Source organism: Arctopsyche grandis, chromosome 11 (assembly GCF_051622035.1).
Source record: "Arctopsyche grandis isolate Sample6627 chromosome 11, ASM5162203v2, whole genome shotgun sequence".
Classification (NCBI taxonomy): domain Eukaryota; kingdom Metazoa; phylum Arthropoda; class Insecta; order Trichoptera; family Hydropsychidae; genus Arctopsyche; species Arctopsyche grandis.
Window position 1 is genome coordinate 20,992,925 of NC_135365.1, and position 20,534 is coordinate 21,013,458.

The 20,534-nt window shown below is 34.5% G+C and overlaps 1 protein-coding gene across 5 annotated transcripts in view; it reads left to right on the top strand.

The window, feature by feature from the left end:
* The window catches only part of how (protein held out wings), a 153,936-nt gene that overhangs the window by 101,046 nt on the left and 32,356 nt on the right, over positions 1-20,534 (top strand). For all 5 annotated transcript variants that reach the window (XM_077440958.1, XM_077440959.1, XM_077440960.1 and 2 more), the window contains exon 2: positions 2,563-2,696. In XM_077440958.1, coding sequence (XP_077297084.1) covers positions 2,563-2,696 — 134 coding nt within the window. The remainder of the gene's footprint in view (positions 1-2,562; positions 2,697-20,534) is intronic.

Consider the following 20,534-nt stretch of genomic DNA (forward strand, 5'->3'; position numbering starts at 1 on the left):
ATAATAATGCGACCTATATGTATGTATATAAAAAAACCCTATATGTATATAAAATAATTACGAAAATTTTTATATTATTTCTTTATAAAATGAATATTTTTAACTTTTAAGAATTAAAAAAGCAACAAATATTCTAAAATTCTTATTATAACAAAAGTCAATCGCTATAAAAATTTATTTAAAAAGTAGCTCCCAAACTGAAAAAGGTTGGGTATCCTTGCCTTAGATATTGCAGGAGATGAATGAAAGCGTTAGAACAGTAAGCATATGCTAGTTAAATTTAATTTTTTAGCTTTTTGACAGATTATGTGTACGACGACTCAATAAAATATCAATGAAATTACATTTTCATACAGAGAATTTTGTTGGCTAAATCTGCACTTTGTCAATACAATTGATCGATATTCAATTTGCTAATTTGTAAGCTATGAATTCATGAGCTCAACGCTCTCCCATCTGAGATGTGATATAGTTTATGTTGTTTGAATGCACTTCAAAACAATATTTTTTTGAAAAGATATGTAGATTTCCATCATAGATTAGGGAGGGTAATTGAAAAGTTCGTTAACGTTTCATCCAGTCTGGGATACGAATGTGCGTACTCGTCTTAATCGTTTTTATTCCCATTAAACGCGAAGCATCTATTTTTATTCAATTAAAAAGCCATATGCTTCGGACTCGCGTATGCATTCCCATATTTTTCGATTAAGATACCAACAACACACTCAATTAATTTATTGCAGCGATAAAGAAATACACCCACCCTTTTATTTTTTAATTATTTTATTTATATTGTCGAATGCGGTCTTTATTCTGGCCATATAAATACTTGCGTCGTGAGCGGGGATTTGGGTGCAAACGAACAAGATCGTTTCTAATTAAATGAGAGCGGCGGAGGGCAAGGGGTTCACGTCCATTTCACTTACCGAAGCATAAATCACCACTAACGTCTCTTCGAAGATGACTGTTTCAATTAAATGCCCTCTTGCCACAGTTGTCAATTTGAAATTTCACATTATAAATAATTTCGGCGAAATGTAAGTACTCTTTTCAGTGTGATGGTGTGCTTTCTTTCCCTCCCCTTGGTTGACTTTTCGCTCCGTCATCGAATGCGGGTCCTCTCAGTGTCTCTCAATCGTTTTGTACGTATTTTCTGTTTAGAAATACATACATATCTACGTACGGAACGAATCGAACACCTGTCCAAACTAAAATCTTATGTTTATTTCGGATGGAAGAACGCGTATTATTTATGCACATGACCAGTTGTGCCAAGTAGTTAGATGGTCAATTAACATATTAAATTATCATATGCGATGTTCGTTTTAATTCTTGCTAGTACGTAGTTTCGGGTTTATGTTTTGATACTTATTTTTTTATATATATTTCTATAAAAATATTTGTATCTATAAAAAACTCCCGTGTATCTAGTTTGACTTTTAACGTATAACTTTTCGTCTTTATTTGTGCAATTTATAGGAAATTTGTTTCCTTGAAGTTTGTATATGTTCTCAGTTGCTCTAATTGCTTTTTGCGCATCCTCAAATAATTGATCGTATATTAATATTAAATTTATTTTAGACAGTGTGAAAATAGTAACTTTTCTTAAGTAGGGGCGGTACAAAGGCGCATTTGGATAGCTAACTGTCATCATGCTGCTGATTCCGATGTAATTTTTATTAAATAAATACCTCTATCTTTACATTTGCTTACTTTAAATTTGAGCTAAGTATGTCGGTAAAATATCAAAGTGATGGAAGTGGTCCTAATTAAGCTTACAAATTTCGGACGAAATTAATCTAATTAACGTAGAATTTAATCTAATTAACAAAGTGAGACTAAGGGCGAAGACCCAGAGTGGTACGCGGCACGTGTTTTTTTTTAAAAGATAGATTTGAACTCACCCCCTGGAGTGATATATAGGTTTGTCAGTGATCGCCTTTTTTAATGTTAATTTCCGTATTTGAAGAAATGTAGGAGAAACTTCTTAAAATAATAAGATAGTACGAATTAACAATTACATAAGACACGCCCATTCACAGCTGGAGTCCACCTATGCAAGCCGTACCGTACCGTATTATTGTGTGTCTGCGCATTGACAACATTTTTATTAAAAGTTTAAGTTTTGACTTCAAGCGTCACCAAAATAGCTCTAAAATTTTCCTAGAAAATACCTTATTTTAAAATTAAGTATATCTTTTAGTCGTCAAAATTTATATAATAACTGGATTTTTCAGTATTTAGTCCTTCAGACTGATGAATCCATTCATCAATTCGTTAATTATTGATTTAAAGATGAATTTTCAAATACAGGAAATTAAAAGTGTGTCATTTTTGTGGACGTTTAAAAATTTGAGAAGCACTGAACTAGATACTATAAATCATAGGTGGGGTGATTCGCATCATTTTATTGTCCCATGAGGGTCACGTGACGCAATTGTCAGCAATTGACTTACGTTATCGAATCGCCCGCACATTTGATTAATCAAAAAAATTGCTGTTTTATCCAACTTGAGAAACAACCCTTCCACATTTTCTAAAATTATTATTTTTTTGTTACAGAAATCGCAAAAGTCAGAGCCAGCCTATTCCAAATAAATGGCGTCAAAAAGGACCCTTTGGTTCTACCAGAGCCAGAAGGTCTTGTCATGACGTTAACAGAAAAAGTATACGTACCAGTCAAAGAACACCCAGATGTGAGTATTTCATTATTGTCATTCAATAGATTAATGTCGTTTTGTGTCTCGTAGAGAGTTAAGGGTTAACCCGTATAGCACGAGTCAAGGGAATTAGTGCCGGCAGTTATGCGCTCTTCGACTCGGATCAGACACGCCCATACTCCCAAGAATGTCACTACGGAACAAAAGAACCATCGAGAGGTGTCAAATTGGTGTCCATTGTCATCTTATCTGACCCATTTTATACGCAGCGACAGCAGCAGCAGTGATGACAAAAGTTAAAAAGTTCAAACTGCACACGTATGCATATCTGTGTTCGGTGCGAAACGTGAGAACGCGGTTATTAAAGCTCACATTTCAACGGTGAAAGTGAAGCTTATTTTATTTCATTTACTTATATCGTCTTGGGTATGTCGTATTGGGAAAGCAATCGGGTGCCAATTTGATTTACTGCCACCATATGGTTGCACCTTGGATATCAAATGGTACTTGTGGAAATGTATTTCCGTCCGAATGGGTGTGTTTTTTTTTGTTTTACTTTGAATATATTAACCTCGCTTCGAAATATGTTCGTTACGCTCATTCGTATCGACGATGATGATGATGAGAGAATATCGGTGTCTTGTCATCGTGTTATTCATGTCGTGTATGACAGACTTAACACGCCCAAACTAGTTGTGTAGTGAGTGCGCAGTGTCTGCTAAAATATACCTATTGCGTGTTAAATATTCAACTTTTCTTTGTGATGAAAGGCTAGTTGCTTCCGTGAATATTGTAATCCAAGTCCTGTTTTTAACATGTTAGTTATTTGGCTGGCCCAATTGTTGAATTTGATATTTTAAATATACATAACATCATCTCGAATAATCTGTAGCGTTTCAGAACAATAACTTTGTTCAGATCTTTACAGTGGTCCAATGACGACTAAACAACATCTTGATCAACAACCAACAGTATCTCAATAAATTCAGATTTTTTTTAGAGGGTTGTTGAAGTAATAGTTTCCTGAAAATAAGCTGTCTTTTAAGGTAAAGACATTGTTTGTATACGCATAAAAACCGCTAGACGTACTCCAAATCTATCCCGCCGTGTCCCTTCGCCAGCCTCACCCTTCTGGAGTGTTTTCGCTGATATTTTATACTTGTATTGACATAGGTTTGAAAGTGATTCCCATTTGAAGAAATTTGTCAAAATAATAGTATCGTACGAATTAAATAATGGCATAAAGATACGCCTCTTACTGCTGGAGTCCACGTACGCGTCCCGTGCCGAATTTTAAGTGTGTTTTTTATCATTATGCCTTTGTTCAACGTCATTATGCCTTACGAATTTGTGATCATCTTAATTTTATTGTCCTAAGTTTGATTCCTCTCAAATCTTATGATCTTTATGACAAATAATTTAAGTTCTCTCCTATACATATATGAACTGAAGTTATAATTCTATACATAATATAATCAGATCTTGTGTTTAGAAGTATTGGAAGTTTAGATTATATTAGTGTTTAGAAGGCTTCTTAAATTTGGGACTTTTCTCAATACATTATGAGTATGCTTGTGTATACATTCATTTGGGCAACATATCTAAATAAATATCTAGTCTGGTGATCTACTTCTTTAAGATTCAAGATCATCCACACTTAAGCTCATGAACAGGTTCACTATTATCTTACAAAGCAAGATAGCAAAAAAAGTTGATATAATATAATAGTAATTGACAATAGTGAACCATTTTTTGTGCATAAAAGAATCCTGCCCGCCGATATCTGCTTATTAGTTTCCACTCCCTTCTGTGCTTTTTCTTAATAGTTGATATTGAAAAATTAATTTAAACAAGGAATGCTCTATAAAGAATGATTTATTAAATTAAATATTAATATTTTAAATGATTAAATATTTTTAAAAATTAAGTATAATTTTTTTCTTCGTCATTACTTTGCTCTTATGAGCATTTTCTACTACCCTTCTCCTTTTAGGTCCCAATTTTTTCACCAGATGTATTGTGTCGATCATCCAAACTTGAATGCTTTTGATGGCGTACCGTGAAAATCTCCCTGTTTTCGTCTCACAGCCTCACTTTAGTGTGCGCGAGCAGGATACAAGAGGACTTGGTATGACGTCACCTAGTCTCCTTGTATCCTGCTCGCACGTACGAAAGTAAAAATGGCCGTCAAAATCAGGTAGATTTTTACATTACGCCACCGATTGATAGACATCTTGTTTTTGATGTTGTTATTGCTCAAGTTTGGAATTATCATGCATTTTGCACTTCACACTGCTTCGCAGTTTCCCATCGTACAATACTTTCCATTCCGGGATGAATTTAAGGCAAACTGCCAAGGAAGTTGCGTCAGGGACCATTTTGTACGCAGAAGCTCAACTGTGTACACTCATCCTTACGACTGTTATCTACCGCAGAACGATTTATTCAACATACTCAGGATAAGATCTCGTATTCGCGTCGGTGGCATTCATGTGGTCGATTACACATTCAGTTGACATGCTCGGACCTCTCGAGCACTGTTTTTGTTTTAACATCCAGTTCGTTATTATGCGATTTAACGGGCACGTGAGAAACTGACTCCATTCACTCAAAATGCATCCGACGCTATCATATTATATAATACGTCGGATGCACAATTTCGATTCGAAACATCTCCTGGACCTTTCATTTCTAATGCGACAATTAAAGGTTACGGACGCCGGAAGTGACACGCCTCGTCTGCTAACTATCTTCCGGTTTTGCGTTTGCATATTTTAATTGAATGTTCACGTTCTATACTTTGACAAGTGCAGTGAACGTATCGAAAGTATGCATGATATGATACGTTCGCATTTTCAATGCAATTCAAATTATAGACTAGACGCCTACGATTCATCCATATGCGACCGTGCGTTAGTGATTTGCGCTATTATGTGTGTTGCAATTTATGCGATTTTTATTCTGAATGCATAATTGGGGGACGAATCTTATGATAATTTCGTTTTAATTTTTTTTTTATTTGCGAAAGTGGGACTTATGTTGAAATGTTGAATATTATGTATGTGCGATGTTTCTTCAGTGCATGTGTAACGTTGTCAATTATTTTCAATTTTTATTTATATAACCAGCAGCATATAACGCTTTTCTAGAAAAATGGTTAAGGGTTCAATCCCATCGGTTGCTGCTGGCCAGACCTTGGATGTGTGGCTTTAGGTTCGCGTTTACTATCAGAGTTTGCCAATTTATCTGATTTTCATTGAAACGGTTCCAAAAAATTGGCAACCTCTATCCATTTTCTGGTAAAATTTCAAGTTTTTCAGCATCTCGAATTTCGCAGATTTGTACAAGTTCTACAAATTTCTCCATAGATTTATTTTTGGATGTTAATCGTTGTTTGTATTCGCCTTGTATAATACTTACAATACTTCTGTACAATTTTTGATCATATATTTCGTGTTTATTGCAAATATACGGGTGTATACATATATAATTAATAATTCTAAATCTGTATACCACACTCGTCGCTTTGGAGCAATCTGTTAAGACGAGTGTGCATGATTAATTGAAATAAAATATACATATAACCAACAACATAGCTCAGTTTTAGCGTATAATGCTATCATCTGAGGGGTCATGGGTTCAATAATACACCATGTGACTCCAGGTCGATCGTTTCCTACCAATTTATCAAGTTCGCCAATTTATATTATTTTATTGTTGAAACGGTTACAAATTAGCAACCTATCCTCATTTGTCACCATTATTTGAGTATAATTTCAAATTTAGAATAATAATGTTATAAATATATATGAAGTACAAATTTGGCCATAGGTGTCGCCTTGGGGTGAAACCAATAACGGCACCTTGGTAAATATAAATTTTATTTTAATAAATCAATTTAAAAAAGTACATATAACAATAATATCAAACAATGAAAATAAGCTATATTTTCATGCAGTGGAATTTTTGATTAAAAGTCATGTTTAAAACTCACGTATGATTCAAGCTTTTCCAAAATTTATTCAATAAATATTGTTAGTGTATCTTCTGATCTAAAATATGTATGTATGTATGTATAGTGCGTTTATATTTTTGCTAAGATTCAGTTCGATGTTTGTATGTATTTAATTTCTTTTATAATATTTTTTCGTACGAAAGTATATGCGTTTCAGCTGAAAATTCTCGTTTGATGTCAATGTATCGTATCGAAATAGATATTCCGCAAATATTTTCGCTTTACGAGCGTTTTCCACGCTTAAAAAAAAGTCTACGATGTTATAAAGTTTTTATTTGCATTCACCATCCCATGGAGCTAAAAATGAATAAATATTTATACATATGAACCCTTTGAAGTCGTACAGCGAAATTTTTTCCACATAAATACTGTATGATTTTCGACAATATACATATTAAAGTATGTATCGAAAAATCAAACTTTACGTCTGTATGTATGTATTTATTTGATGAATGGCACTATACGTCTCTGTGTATTTATTTGATGATTTTTTGTTCCCTGTCGCGTTTAATCCAATGCCTAGCGTGAATGAAAGTCGTTTTTCGGATTTCCATCTCTGACATAGACACCTCAATCGGTTACCTGAAGCTGTCAATCCAAGTTCAATTTGCGTTATTCATTCAAATCAATATTGATCGTGAGCTTCTTGAGTTTTTTCGCCGAAAAGAAAAAAAACCTTTGAATCGATTCTAGTCAATCAAATTCGACATATTGTTTATGAATAATTTACGCTTCAAGTATTGTTTTAACAAGTGTTTTTTGTCGAGCGCTTTAGCTATTAAATCGAACTTTTTTAATACCTGGTCGCTTTTTGGCTGTGCTTTCAATCCGATAAATATTCAATACGCGTTCAAATCGCGTCACGAATCTCACATTGTTTAAGACAGATTACCCGTAACAAAAAATGTGAGTCATTATTACTGTTGCATAGTACATACTTTTCAATCGCAAAGGTCAGAGCTCGATGAGCATTATGATGTGTTATATATGTAGTCACGCCCTATGCCCTAAATTTTATATAAATGCAATGCATAATGATGAATCTCACACTGAAGAACATAACATCAATCGATTTTTAAAATTTATTTAATTTTATTCAATCAATCATGCACACTCGTTTTACAGATAGCTCCAATGCGACGAGTGTACTATACAGATCAAGAAATATCAATTATAAATACATAATTATTATATATTTTACATTAAACACGGCATATTTAGTCAAACATTGTACAGAAGCATTGTAAGCATTATACAGGGCAAATACGATCAACATCCACAAATACATCTGCAGCATTTGCTGAATAACTCGAATTTTGCGAGAGAGATAGGATAAGGATGCCAATTTGCAGGAACCGTTTCAATGAAAATCAGATAAAATGACAAACTCTAATAGGAAACAATTGATGAACCTCGGATTGTGACTCCAGGTAGATCTTTTCCTATCAGAGTTTGATTTTCATTGAAGCGGTTCCTAGATAAATTAGCATCGCTGTCCTATTCCTCTCGCAAAATTCGAGTTATTCAGCATCTCGATTTTTGCCAAATTGCACGACCCGTTTTAATGAAAATCACAAATTGGCAAACTCTGACTGGAAACGTTCAACCTGGAGTCACAATCCAAGGTTCATCGGTCGTTTCCTATTAGATTTAGCCATTTTATCTGATTTTCATTGAAACAGTTCCTGCAAATTGGCATTCTGTAAAATTGCCATCTCCTTTTCTATCTCTCCTGCAAATCTCATGTTATTCAGTGTCTTGAAGTTCACCGATTTGCATACTAAAATACTGCAAAACATTCTCCATAGATGTCGCTGTAGATGATGTTTGTATGGATTTGCATTTTATAAATGCTTCTATTGATCGTATTGTATATGTATTAGTACACTCGTCGCTTTGGAGTGATCTGTAAAGGCGAGTGTACATGTTCGATTGAAATAAAATAAAATATCCAAGGTCTGGCCAGTAGCATTCAGTAGAAATCGACTACTTTTTTGACTAATTGTGTGACTACAACCCGTGACTACTTTTTTCGAAAGCATTATATACTACTGGTCCATGTTGCTGGTTACAGAATATGTCCATATAATGTTTAAACAATGGAGTTTTTAGAGATCAAATGAAAGCAGATGATAGATTTGTTCCTAATAACTATAGATATATTTATATGTACATATTATAAACTTGCCACACAGAAGCAACACTGTCGATATGTAATACGTTGTCGAAACACATGACGTGTATAAACAAAAACCAGTTTGATCTGCATTGTTTCATGTTTTTGACGGTTTATTTTAATTGTCATTGTCCTGTCCCGATGATTCGTCTTGTCCTGTCTCGATCTGTTATAAATGGAATGAAAATAAATTTATACAAAGCTTTTAACATTTGAAAAAATGGCCGTTACTGTGAACATATGGATCTGGTAGTAGATTTGAATGTACATATGTAGATCGTTTGGACAGTTCTATTATGGAAACTTGCAACTAGTCTCTCTTTTAGTACTAATAGTCGGATTAAATGGTCGGAAATGGACAACGAACGATCCACATCGTAAGTTACGCTCGTGTCCAATCGCAAAATGCAAAATCTTCAATGCTAGCTGGTATACAATGAGTAGGTGATAACGTTTCCATATTTGGCCAGTTTTTCCGATTGCGCCATTGCGCCGACACGTAATATTGTATTTAATTTTTTTTTCTCCATCACCATCATCATTATCATTCGACGCAGCTTGTCAATCTACACTTTAACGTGTACCATAGGTGTGTGTGTGTGTGTCTGTTTTTTTTTTCTTTAAATTTATTTGCATTTTATTTCGATGTGAGTCACCGGGCCTATATTAACCCACTTAGTGATTTCTGTCAATGTCGAGTCTGTGTACATATTATATACAATATTCAATCTTGGGATCTGTCACTAGAGTCTCTGCAGACGGTTTGAGAAGCGCCTTTTTAGGCGATAACTCATCAACCAAACACACGGATTTCATCCGTACGCCCACGCGATCATATTTTCATTTTTAATTTCTAATTATTGTGAGCGTCGGTTTTTTTCCCGATGTGAAAAAAGTCGTACAAACGAAACGAAACGATTGATATTCATAATAATTGATGTCTATTTGTATGGCTCAATTTAAATTGAGATTTTGTTCGTAAAGACTCGGATGAAGTCGTTAAATTATACATTGTATACGTTTACTATTATTTATACCAGGGCTTCTCAATTTTTTTAAATTATTGAACGATTTTTCTTTCTGAATACATTTATAAATAAGAAACTTGTTTTGCTAATAAAAATTATTTTTAATTGGAATATCAAGTAGAAGTTTATTAGGGCCAATTTTTTAAACTAAGCTTAAAGTACTAAGCCGCTCACTTAAAAGTGTTTTGATCAATGAAAACATGCTGTATAAATATTTAATAGAGGCAAAATGAATATATTTACTCTTATATGACTTTATTTGACTAAAAACGTATAAAATAAAACATTCATTTATTTATTTATTTATGAAAAACAAAAACATACAGTATTACAATATTTTTCAAAACATTCACACCAAAAAAGTTTCTACATATATATTTTTTTATCCATGATATATTAATCTCTACCATATGTAGGTGCCACTACAGGTTGTCAAAGGTGTATGAAACTTATGTACATCATTACAGATAATGATTGTACACAAAACTTGAGTTGAAAACACAGTGTGACAACCTCTGCTACTCGACTTTTCCACTGCGGAAGCCGCTATAGCAGCTCCATCATATGTAGATGTTCCCCTTCCTAATTCATCGAGCAAAACTAAAGACCAAATTTTAATATTGCTGCTGCTTTACTCAATTTAACCAGTAAGGTCGACTTTCCCAATATTATATCGTCATCGTCATCGCTCAGTCTTGCAAATATTCTATCGATGACAGCCAAACTGCATTCTGCAGCCCTTTTTGCAAAAGTGGTGAGATTATCAATGTGAATTTATAATTGCGAAACACATAAAATTTTATACAATCTATTGTATTTTACTATCACTTATTTTTATACATGTATATAAATATGAATATTTTTTCAAGTTTATTTGTCTTTAATGTAAAATCTACAGATTTTGATTCAGAATGATAAAATTTGGTATACTATCTCTATTTGCCTTAACTTAAAGCGTAGACTTTTCTTAAAAACTTGAATTTTTTACTTTTATTTTCCAATTTTCGGCCAGTTTCATATAAAATCTTCCATAATCAATCGGCGTTGGAAATTATTATTTAAGTGAACTTTTTTTTCTATTAAAAAATGTTTAATTACAACACTAATTATACTTACATATGTACATTTTGATTTTTTTAATCAACCGTTTTTCTAGTTAGTCCAGAAATACGTTTTTCAAACAACCGTCTTTCATGTGTGTAATTTAAATTTCATGAATATTTTCTACTTATATTATTACACGTTTGAATATCCCACGGCATACAGTTTGAAAAACGCTCATTACACAGTAGTAGCGATGAATATTAATTTTCAATTTAGTTCATTAAACTTGCGGTTAGAGAGACCACCTTAAAGACCCGCTCGTATGATTGATGAAGACCTCAAACAATAGATCTTCAGATGTGTAGTTTTTGCCCCTCTGTCGTAGCGTAGTACCCATCGTTTGAATAGCACTTTGATTGCCATAAGCCACCGACTTGATTGTTTATTTTCTCCAGCCTTTTGTTCTGGCAATACTTCATTAGATCCACGACCATTGTTCATCGCCATCGAGCGTCATTATTACGACTCTCGTAACGTACGATTAATTCGCACCTATGAGGGTTTTTTTAATTTTATTTTCTCAAAGAGTAATTTACGCGATGCAAGTTTCCGTTTTTGGTCGTTTTAGTTTTAATCGCGGCCATAACTCACCTCGACTGCAATTAATTATTGTTCCATTGACACGCGGGTATTTGTTCGGTACAAGATAGCTATGTTAATCTGCTCGTTGCACGCGATGTCTTAATGTGTCATCGAAACCGATATTGAGAATAATTATTGCGATTATCAATCATATTTTTTGCATAAGTGCATATCGGAAAGTGACGGATTAATGTACGTAATATGTATATGTACGTATGTTAGTGTTCAAAAAAAACAAATCAGCGCTAACTCGTATTCATAAGTTTCACCGTGCGACCTCCGCGTCAATTTTCACTTTTATATCAATTCCGATTTCGATTTCCCACGCTTAAACAATGTGGCAAGTGTTGTGAAATATTGTCAACGTGCAAATTGAGTGAAATTTTTCGTTTTGATCATTATTGTATGCGACTTTTTTAGGCGGATAGTATTCTACAAACGAATTTGCTTGCACTTTAAATTAAAACCTTTATTTATTCAAAAACAAAAAATAGTGCGATAAAGGTGCAATCCTTGTTAGCATGTTTAGATGAAAATAAGACGACGTGAATTAATAATAAGAGGGAAAAAAAATAAAAATAAAATATACATACATATGCATATTTTTGACTAGTTTCTACCCGGACTGAAATATTTGAAAGCTTTCAAGTACAGTAATTAAAATAAAATAAAAAATATTCCAATGCAAGTTCCCATGTTAACTGCATCATTGCTACACGTACTGGAAATATGTAAGTCGCTCTTATTTACGTATTTTTTTGCTATAATTGTACGGTGTGTGATGCGAGGTTAACACCATAACAGTATTCTGGGTCGCCGCTTAAAATGGTTTATTTTTATTTTATTTAATGTCTACATCTTTAGAAGCATGTTTTTCTATATTTGAAGTATTAATTTATGTTGGAAATTAATTGCACATATCAATTACCGCTGGAGTGAATAAAATCTATTGAGGATATGAACTTGCTCTCAGAAGTTTCAATGATCTTTTTATCATACATATTTATATAAATGTTTGCTGATGTCATTCTGATGCTGAAATTTTCTCACCAAATAATAATCAATTTAAAAATTGACTCATGCTATTGGTTTTTGTTTTTGTGATTAATATTTTTTGAATGCTCATCTTGATTAATTTATAATACACTCAGATAAAATGATTCAAACTAAAAATATATTGTTTCTGCAAGTAACATTTTCATTTTTAGATAAGATAAGCTTGTTTGACTTTCATTTTGAAATAAATGTATTCCAAATTAGAATACGGAATAGAAATTGAAACAGGTGAATTCTCTATTTGACTTTGACTCCTAAAATGCACATTAATTCGTTGAGAATATGGCGTAGTAATAAATCACCATCTTGCTATTTTTTCCGTTACTGCGATTTCACATTAAGATTTGTCCCGAAAGATTTATTCCCCAGTATCGGATGCATTTATATTATTCTATGTTTTTTCACCTCGATAGGTGATGATGATACCGAAAACACGTGATCGAAGATCTGTACGAACTTTGGCTTATAAATAAATAATTAACACCTAAGCATACATTTTCGGCCGGAAACAGCGTCCGTTTCGAATTAATTAAAGTCGATAATTTATCGTTAAAATTATTTTAAACGATCTTAAATGCCGCGTCCCAGTCGTAAATATGCCACGTGTTTAGATTTAATTGGTTTTCGTTGAAAGCTCGTTCTATTATGTATTATTATTAGTCCAAGTCTGTTTGTTGGTCGCATACATATTCATTTCCACGTGCACGACCGGCTAATGGAGAAGCCAGGTTAAACGTTAATAGAATCGTAGGACAGTCCACAGACTAGATTACGTTTATGGTCAATGTGAGTCGACCATATGGTCCACGTATCACAACTACTTACCTCCAATCAACTGCATGCTTTCCCAAGTCGACGTTTGAAATTTTCATTGAGATCTCACGTACTACGACAGGGTATTTGTGTTGTTGCAAGACGAAAGCTCCGTGAAGAGGAATTCCGCACTTAACCCTTCCGTTGCCAGGTCGCACTGACGTTTACGTCTGTCGTAAATATTTATAGACTGAATGCTGCGAAATTTAGATGCACTTTTCGAAGGGTCAGTCTACCGGTTAAATTTAACTCGTTCGATAGGCGGCAATTTGTCGCCGTTACCTTTCTTACAAGGGGGTGAAAAGTCACGTCTGTGCGCCAATTTGAGCCTATTTATAACGATCAAACCATAAATACTTAGTTTCGAAAGTGTAATATACAAACCAGGATCAATTTCTATACTATAACATTAAAATCTTAGTGCGGCAGAATAACCCGACGCCTTTCATATAAAGTTCTTGGAAAATTACACCGTTATAATTCAAATCGTTTTACTTTAGATTATAAATACTAGTCTTCGATTTCGTGTATAGTTTATTGTTTATGGTTTTAGTGTAAAATTTATTTCGCAATACATCTTCGAATGTATCAATTTGGGTCCCGACGTAAACGTCTATTAGAGCAGCTCTTCTTAGCGGTGCGTTTTGATTGAGATCGGCTCATTTTTTCAAAGCTGATTGCGAACGGTTTAAAACTGTGATCATATTAAGCGGCAAACGTTTATAATCATCATATCAATCATATCGCAATTACGTATGCGAGACGCGATAGCTCGTTAGCCGAATCAATTAATGCGTATATCGAAACGTCGAAAAGGTTCCATTCGTTTATTTTAATTCCGAGATTCACACACCTATGCATGTGTATGTTTTCTCTTATTTATTTATTTTTGTTTTTGCGTCAATCTCACTGACACGGTCGGCAGCATCAAAGTCTTCTTCGGAAGTGTTAAGTAATCATTACTTGCGAATAGTAATGAGTGTAAACGATCCGTTTAGTATAGATATGTACATATGTAGAGGTCAACGTACATAGGTACGGTAGTTTGTGTTCGAAAATTTGTCGTTGTCGTATTGTCTACTTGTTTTTGGACAATGGAATCTCGACAATGAAACGAGAATGAAAAACAACGGTAAAATGTGCAGCAGAACAAGATTCGTGTCGGGTGTTTTGGACACAAGTGGGCCAAGTCAATCCGACTGATGAATCGCAATGATAAAAGGCACTCTGCGGATGTCCGCCAGTCTTGCGAAAAAAAATTTTAAGTAAAAAGAAGACAATGGATACCAACCAGACCACAGCGAGCGTTGTGAAGAAACGAGGATTTTTTTTTACAATAATTGATTGAACTTTTGCGAGGAAATTTGTCGACAGCCCACATTTGATTTTCAATGGATGAATTATCTGCCTGGTTTGGTTCAATGCTTTTTTTTTATTATTATTTAAATTAATTACAAAATAATCGGTGTGACTATCGTGCCAGTTTCGGTATGATTTGTGAAAGTGATTACTTTAGGTATATAATTTAAAACTATAATGTACATATGTATATTATATTGTAAGCTCTAATTATTCACTGTTTTCAATTTTTTGCAATGTAAATACGTATCTACATATTTAATGATCGGGGCCATAGCTTAGGAATCTGCAAGAATGTCCATTTTTATCATAATTTTAATGTCACTTAGAATACAATTAAAAATCGGTATACTTTATTTGTACAAACTGGTAAAAAGTACACACGAAATGTAAACATAAATGAGCCGTTATAATATTTGTGATATTTGAAAGTGGCGAAAGTCCAAATTTGGGCGAAAACACACTAAGTGGTACGGGATGTCACGTCCTTTGGCTTCTCACGACCTCACAATGGGGGTTCTCCAAACCGAATTCGGGTGCAGTTGCACATGCAATGTGCATGTGCATATCCATATGTGACCGAGATCAAACAAGTTTCTCCTACTTTTCTTCAAATATGGGATTCACCGTTATCGATCACTGTCAAGCAAGGATAAAACATCACAGGTTTTCTGTGACTCCAAAACGGTGATTTTTGGGACTGTGTACCATGTATAAGAGCTAGGGGTGTGCCTTTTTTCGCATGTTTAAAAGTATCTAAAAAAACGCGTACCGCGTACCACACAGTGTGTTTTCGCCCTTTCAGTTCCAAAAACAATATTTCTGTTTGACTTAATTTACAAATTGTTATTACTCGGATAAGCAGAATAAACATATTACAGGCTACTAGTATTTTTAAATATTATTAAAGGCAAATCATTATCTAATATATAATTCCGAAAGAGACTTTGTATATATGTATGTATGTTTGTTTGTGTGATTCGTAGAATCCGTGACGTCATCGAACAAATTTTCTATGCCGACGATATTGATATCGTTGAATATTATTTTTTTGGATTCAAATAAATTTTTCATAAAAAAACAAATGAATGTTTACTATTAGATTAGCCATTTGTTTAAGCGGTTTATATTACAAACACTGAGCGAAGCCGGGTAAAACCACTAGTATTTAATATTTTTCGAAATTAAGAAAAACTTTCGCCACTTTCAAATATAACGGCTCATATCTATATTTACGTACAAATTTTCAATTGCTTACAATATTTTTTCATGAATTAAAAAAAGAACATATTATACATACATATTTCATGCGTAACAAGAAAGCGTAACCGAAGAGGTGTCACAAAATGGCGTTAAACGCCATTCCGTGCAACCCTCGCCAAATTCGCACATCTCCGCCATCTTTTATCTCCGTTCAATCTCATTGCTCTGTTTACACTTACATACATACACATGAATACATCATTCGAAGAGGGCGTCCATTGTGCTGTGTAGAATCGCGATGCCAAAGCGTCGAAGCGCCGGCGCCCCATTATCCAATCAGAGTCCCATCTCACACCGGAAGTGCTCATTGGTGCTCCAGCGGTCTGTTGTCCCCTCAAACCAATAACTCCAAGTCCCCTTGTTGATGGCACGTGTCAATCGCCATGACCTGCGCACCACGAACGCCAATTGCGCATGCGTCATTCAAGCTTCAATATTATGCGACTGCGCTTCTTTGCATCACAAGCTTGGGTCACAATCTCGACGTGATTAAATTTTGATTGGTTGGGTTCCACTCGCAACTATGCTACGGTTATCCAGGCCAAAATTCACCCCTGGATTTATTTTGGCGATATTTTATCCATGTCAATACATAAGTTTGACAGTGATCGATAACGGTGATTCCCATATTTGATCGATAATAAGACATGAGGATACGCCCATCACATCTGGAGTCTATCTAGGCATGCCGTGCCGTACTATTCGTTCATTTTGCCAGCTACATAGCTAGGTCGTTAACCTTCTGCTTAGCGTCGAGAGGCACCGGGTCGATCCCATAAGCTGACCTCGGTTGAAAATATTTTTTCTGAGTATATCTGTAGTGCTGCTGGTCACACCTGGATATTTGTGACTCCCGGTCGATCGTTTCCTATCAAGTCGAGTTTGCCAATTTCTCTGATTTCATTGTTGAAACGGTTCCCGATTAAATTGTCTAAAAACCCACTCCTACCTACTATGTCACCACTATTTGAGTACGATTAATGTACAATAAAATTTATATACAATTCATAGGGTTACACGACAATTGGTGCAAGTCCAAAAGATTCAACGACAAAATGTACCCGAAAATTAGTGCACTGACAAAATGTACCCGCGACAAAATGTTCACGCGACAAAATGTACCTGCGACAAAATGTTCACGCATCAAAATGTCCACGAAAATAATGTTCAAGCGACAAAATGTTCAAAAATCCTAAATTTTCCTATTTTGATGGAAAAAGTAACTTTTTATTGTATTATATTTATCGATGTATATGGTACTTTTTATCGTATAGATCGCGGATGTTATTAAATTAGTATAAATTACAGGTGTTCTCAACCGCACCAACATATTCTTATTTAAATTGAACAATTACATTTTAAGCGAATGTCATAAAAAGTACCATATACATCGATAAATATAATACAATAAAAAGTTACTTTTTCCATCAAAATAGGAAAATTTAGGATTTTTGAACATTTTGTCGCGTGAACATTTTGTCGCGGGTACATTTTGTCAGTGCACTAATTTTCGGGTACATTTTGTCGTTGAACCTTTTGGACTTGCACCAATTGTCGCGTCTCCGTTGCGTATATGTAGTTGAATAGATAGATGGTCAAAAGATGGTTCGTTTTTTATTCTGATGGGCAAAACTGCTCTAAAACTTTGCCTTGGTCTACAAAAAGTAGTCAAAGTATGCATATATGTACGTACGTACATATGTACGTCAGGAGAATCTATCCTGGGTCGTTGACCTTTCTATGTACATCAAGCGCCCTCACGTTTTATTGACCTTAATGTTTTTGGAATTTATTTCAAGCAGCTTTTATTTATTTCTACAGGGCATTCCTTATCGAATTTAGCAATATAGGATTCATTTATATTACACGAAACAACAAACTTATAAATTTGACTGTTTTATACGACTAAAATTCGTCCATTCTTTACTAAACCTAATGTTGTTTTTAGATTTTGTCAAAGTATGTAGTATGCGTTTGGTTGATTCAAGCTTGAGTTTTAGTAGGTATTGGGTATATATTGTATAAGCTGATAATTAAAAGGATGTCAGGCAAGTCATTTGTATTTACTTACGTACTTGAAAGACAAAAAGGAAGCGCTCAATCTTAGGATAAGGGAGCGGCTCTAAAAATTCTCACGATTGATGAGTTAGTGCACCGACCGTGAAATTACAGCTAGGCTTGTTTCCGGTCTTAGAATCCGTACATTATCGAGGACTCGAACAAAGTCATGTAACTAAAATAAACACCGCAAAATATAAAAATAACAAAACAAAATAAAACAAAATAAAACGCGTATCTCAAATATCGCAATGAACTACCGGAATTGATGACAACACACATGTGTACACGTGACATCACCAAATCTGATGCATAATGCAAAGAAAGTGCAACCGTACGTATGATTCGTGTGAAGAATTCTCACAGCTTTTTTTACATAACTCCAAAACTCGAAATCCAAGTCGAAAACACGAGAACATTGTGTAATTTAAACGCAACCGTCAGTTGAAGTTCTTCTTGGACTTGAAGTTCAAATATACTTGTATTATGGTAGTCTCTGCAGTTTACATCTGTTCGCCAGTTAAATAACTCGAGCAATGCAGAAATCATTAGATTGCTTGTTTTAAGTATGCTACTAGTAGGTATTGTTGGTTTACTTTATTTTGTATCTTTATCTCCTTTAGAAGCCTGTCCTGCATCATTTTTGATATATTAACCCTTGCTGTTAAGCTTTTCCATGTTACATTTCCCAAGTTATTCTGAAACATTCCCTTCTACGTACAATGTAGTAATGTTACATCAAAAAGCTACGCATTTGGGGCTGATAATATTAACACTTGTCTTACTGTGCTAAAAAAATTCGCTAGCTAGCCACTGTGCTGGACCCCAAGCGTCCAGCTAAAAATGTATGTTTCAAGTTAAAATAATGCAAATTCTGCGAGGTTTTATCATGTTTTATCGAATAATATGAAATAAGTGCGGATATCATTCTTACATTGACCGTTGAGCGCGGCCCGTACTGAATTCTTCCTCTTTTTTGCATATGTGAGGCACGTGTACAAAGGGCTTCCCGCAAAAACAATTATTTCTGGTTTTATTTCGTAATGACATATTCGAATCATAGAGGTTTTGATGAGGAATACATAAAATATGAAGACTCTGCATTCAGTATATTTGGAGAAATACAATAATAAAATATAAGTCATGGTCACTCGCTATCCGTCACAGTGCGGCAAGTGTTAAGCAAAACTACGAGTTCATATGTATGTATATCGTTAAAAAGCTTATGCGGAATGAAATCAAAGCTTCTTTGGAAATAAAATGATTGTCAACAATACACCAAAACATATAGTGTTTGATGTAGAAAGGTCGATAATCTACATATGTACATTACAAAGGAGTAGAATAGATCTTTTGGAGTATGTGGACAAGAGAAGCTGCCATGAAATAGTTGTAATTAAAAAGAAGAATAGGCAGATGCTAAAAAGTCTCTCGGAAGATACTTTATTTTTCTACTTACTTATCAGGTTTAACTATCATTAATGTCGAACAAAGTTCATCCATCTAGTTGATTGACAATTAGTGCACTTTTACAGCGTCTTAAGTTTAATGTATTTCAGAAACAGTTTAAATTGGGGGCTTATAGATCTTAAGCGACATCGCACAATATATCACCGATAGATAGATAGTTCATCTCAAATGTCAACGATTCACATCACGCAAATGGACTTAATTTAATATCGAGATTTGAATATTAGAAGTCCTCCGTTCGCTCTAGGCGGCTGACATTTCCCTTCATTCGAGTTCGCTGATTTATTTGACCATAAATCACATGGCAAAACGGTCTTCTTGTCGCGTCAGCAGTCTTGACAGTTAATCGATCAGCTTCTGTTATAAGCCATCCTGATTTATATCGTCCGTTGTGGTGTCTCTGTTCATTTTTTCGCTCCGTTGCCCAATCATTCAATCAAACCCCCCCCCCTCCTTCCCACAAACTCGATGAACTTTATAGTTCACTAAAATAAGTCTTCTTCTACCTTTTGTTTCGGGAAAATTCTTGCCAAGTGGTATGTAGAAAGGGTTAAATCGACCGGTCGTACTTCTTGTTTTGCAAGCGGGGGCATTTCTTTGCCAAATTGCATTTTGGTAAAGCGGTTGGTTGACTTGTAAGTGGTACATACAAAGTAACCGAATCGTTCGTACTAATTATGCACGTATATTTGTGTACGTTGGTGGAAGTCGTGCCAAATCTTGCCACGAATTGTAAGTCAGATTATTATAAATCATAAATTTTGATAGTTGTAAAGTAGCAGCGTATTTATAGTTAATTTTAGTAGCGGTTGCTTGTGAAGTCCAAACATCACGTAGGTAGGTATACTAAGCGAAAAAATATTTATGAGTGTGTCTTTTGCACATAATTCACCGTTGACAAATTTTGAGTTTTGCGTTGAGATATTGTCGGTTTGATTCAATTGCTTTGA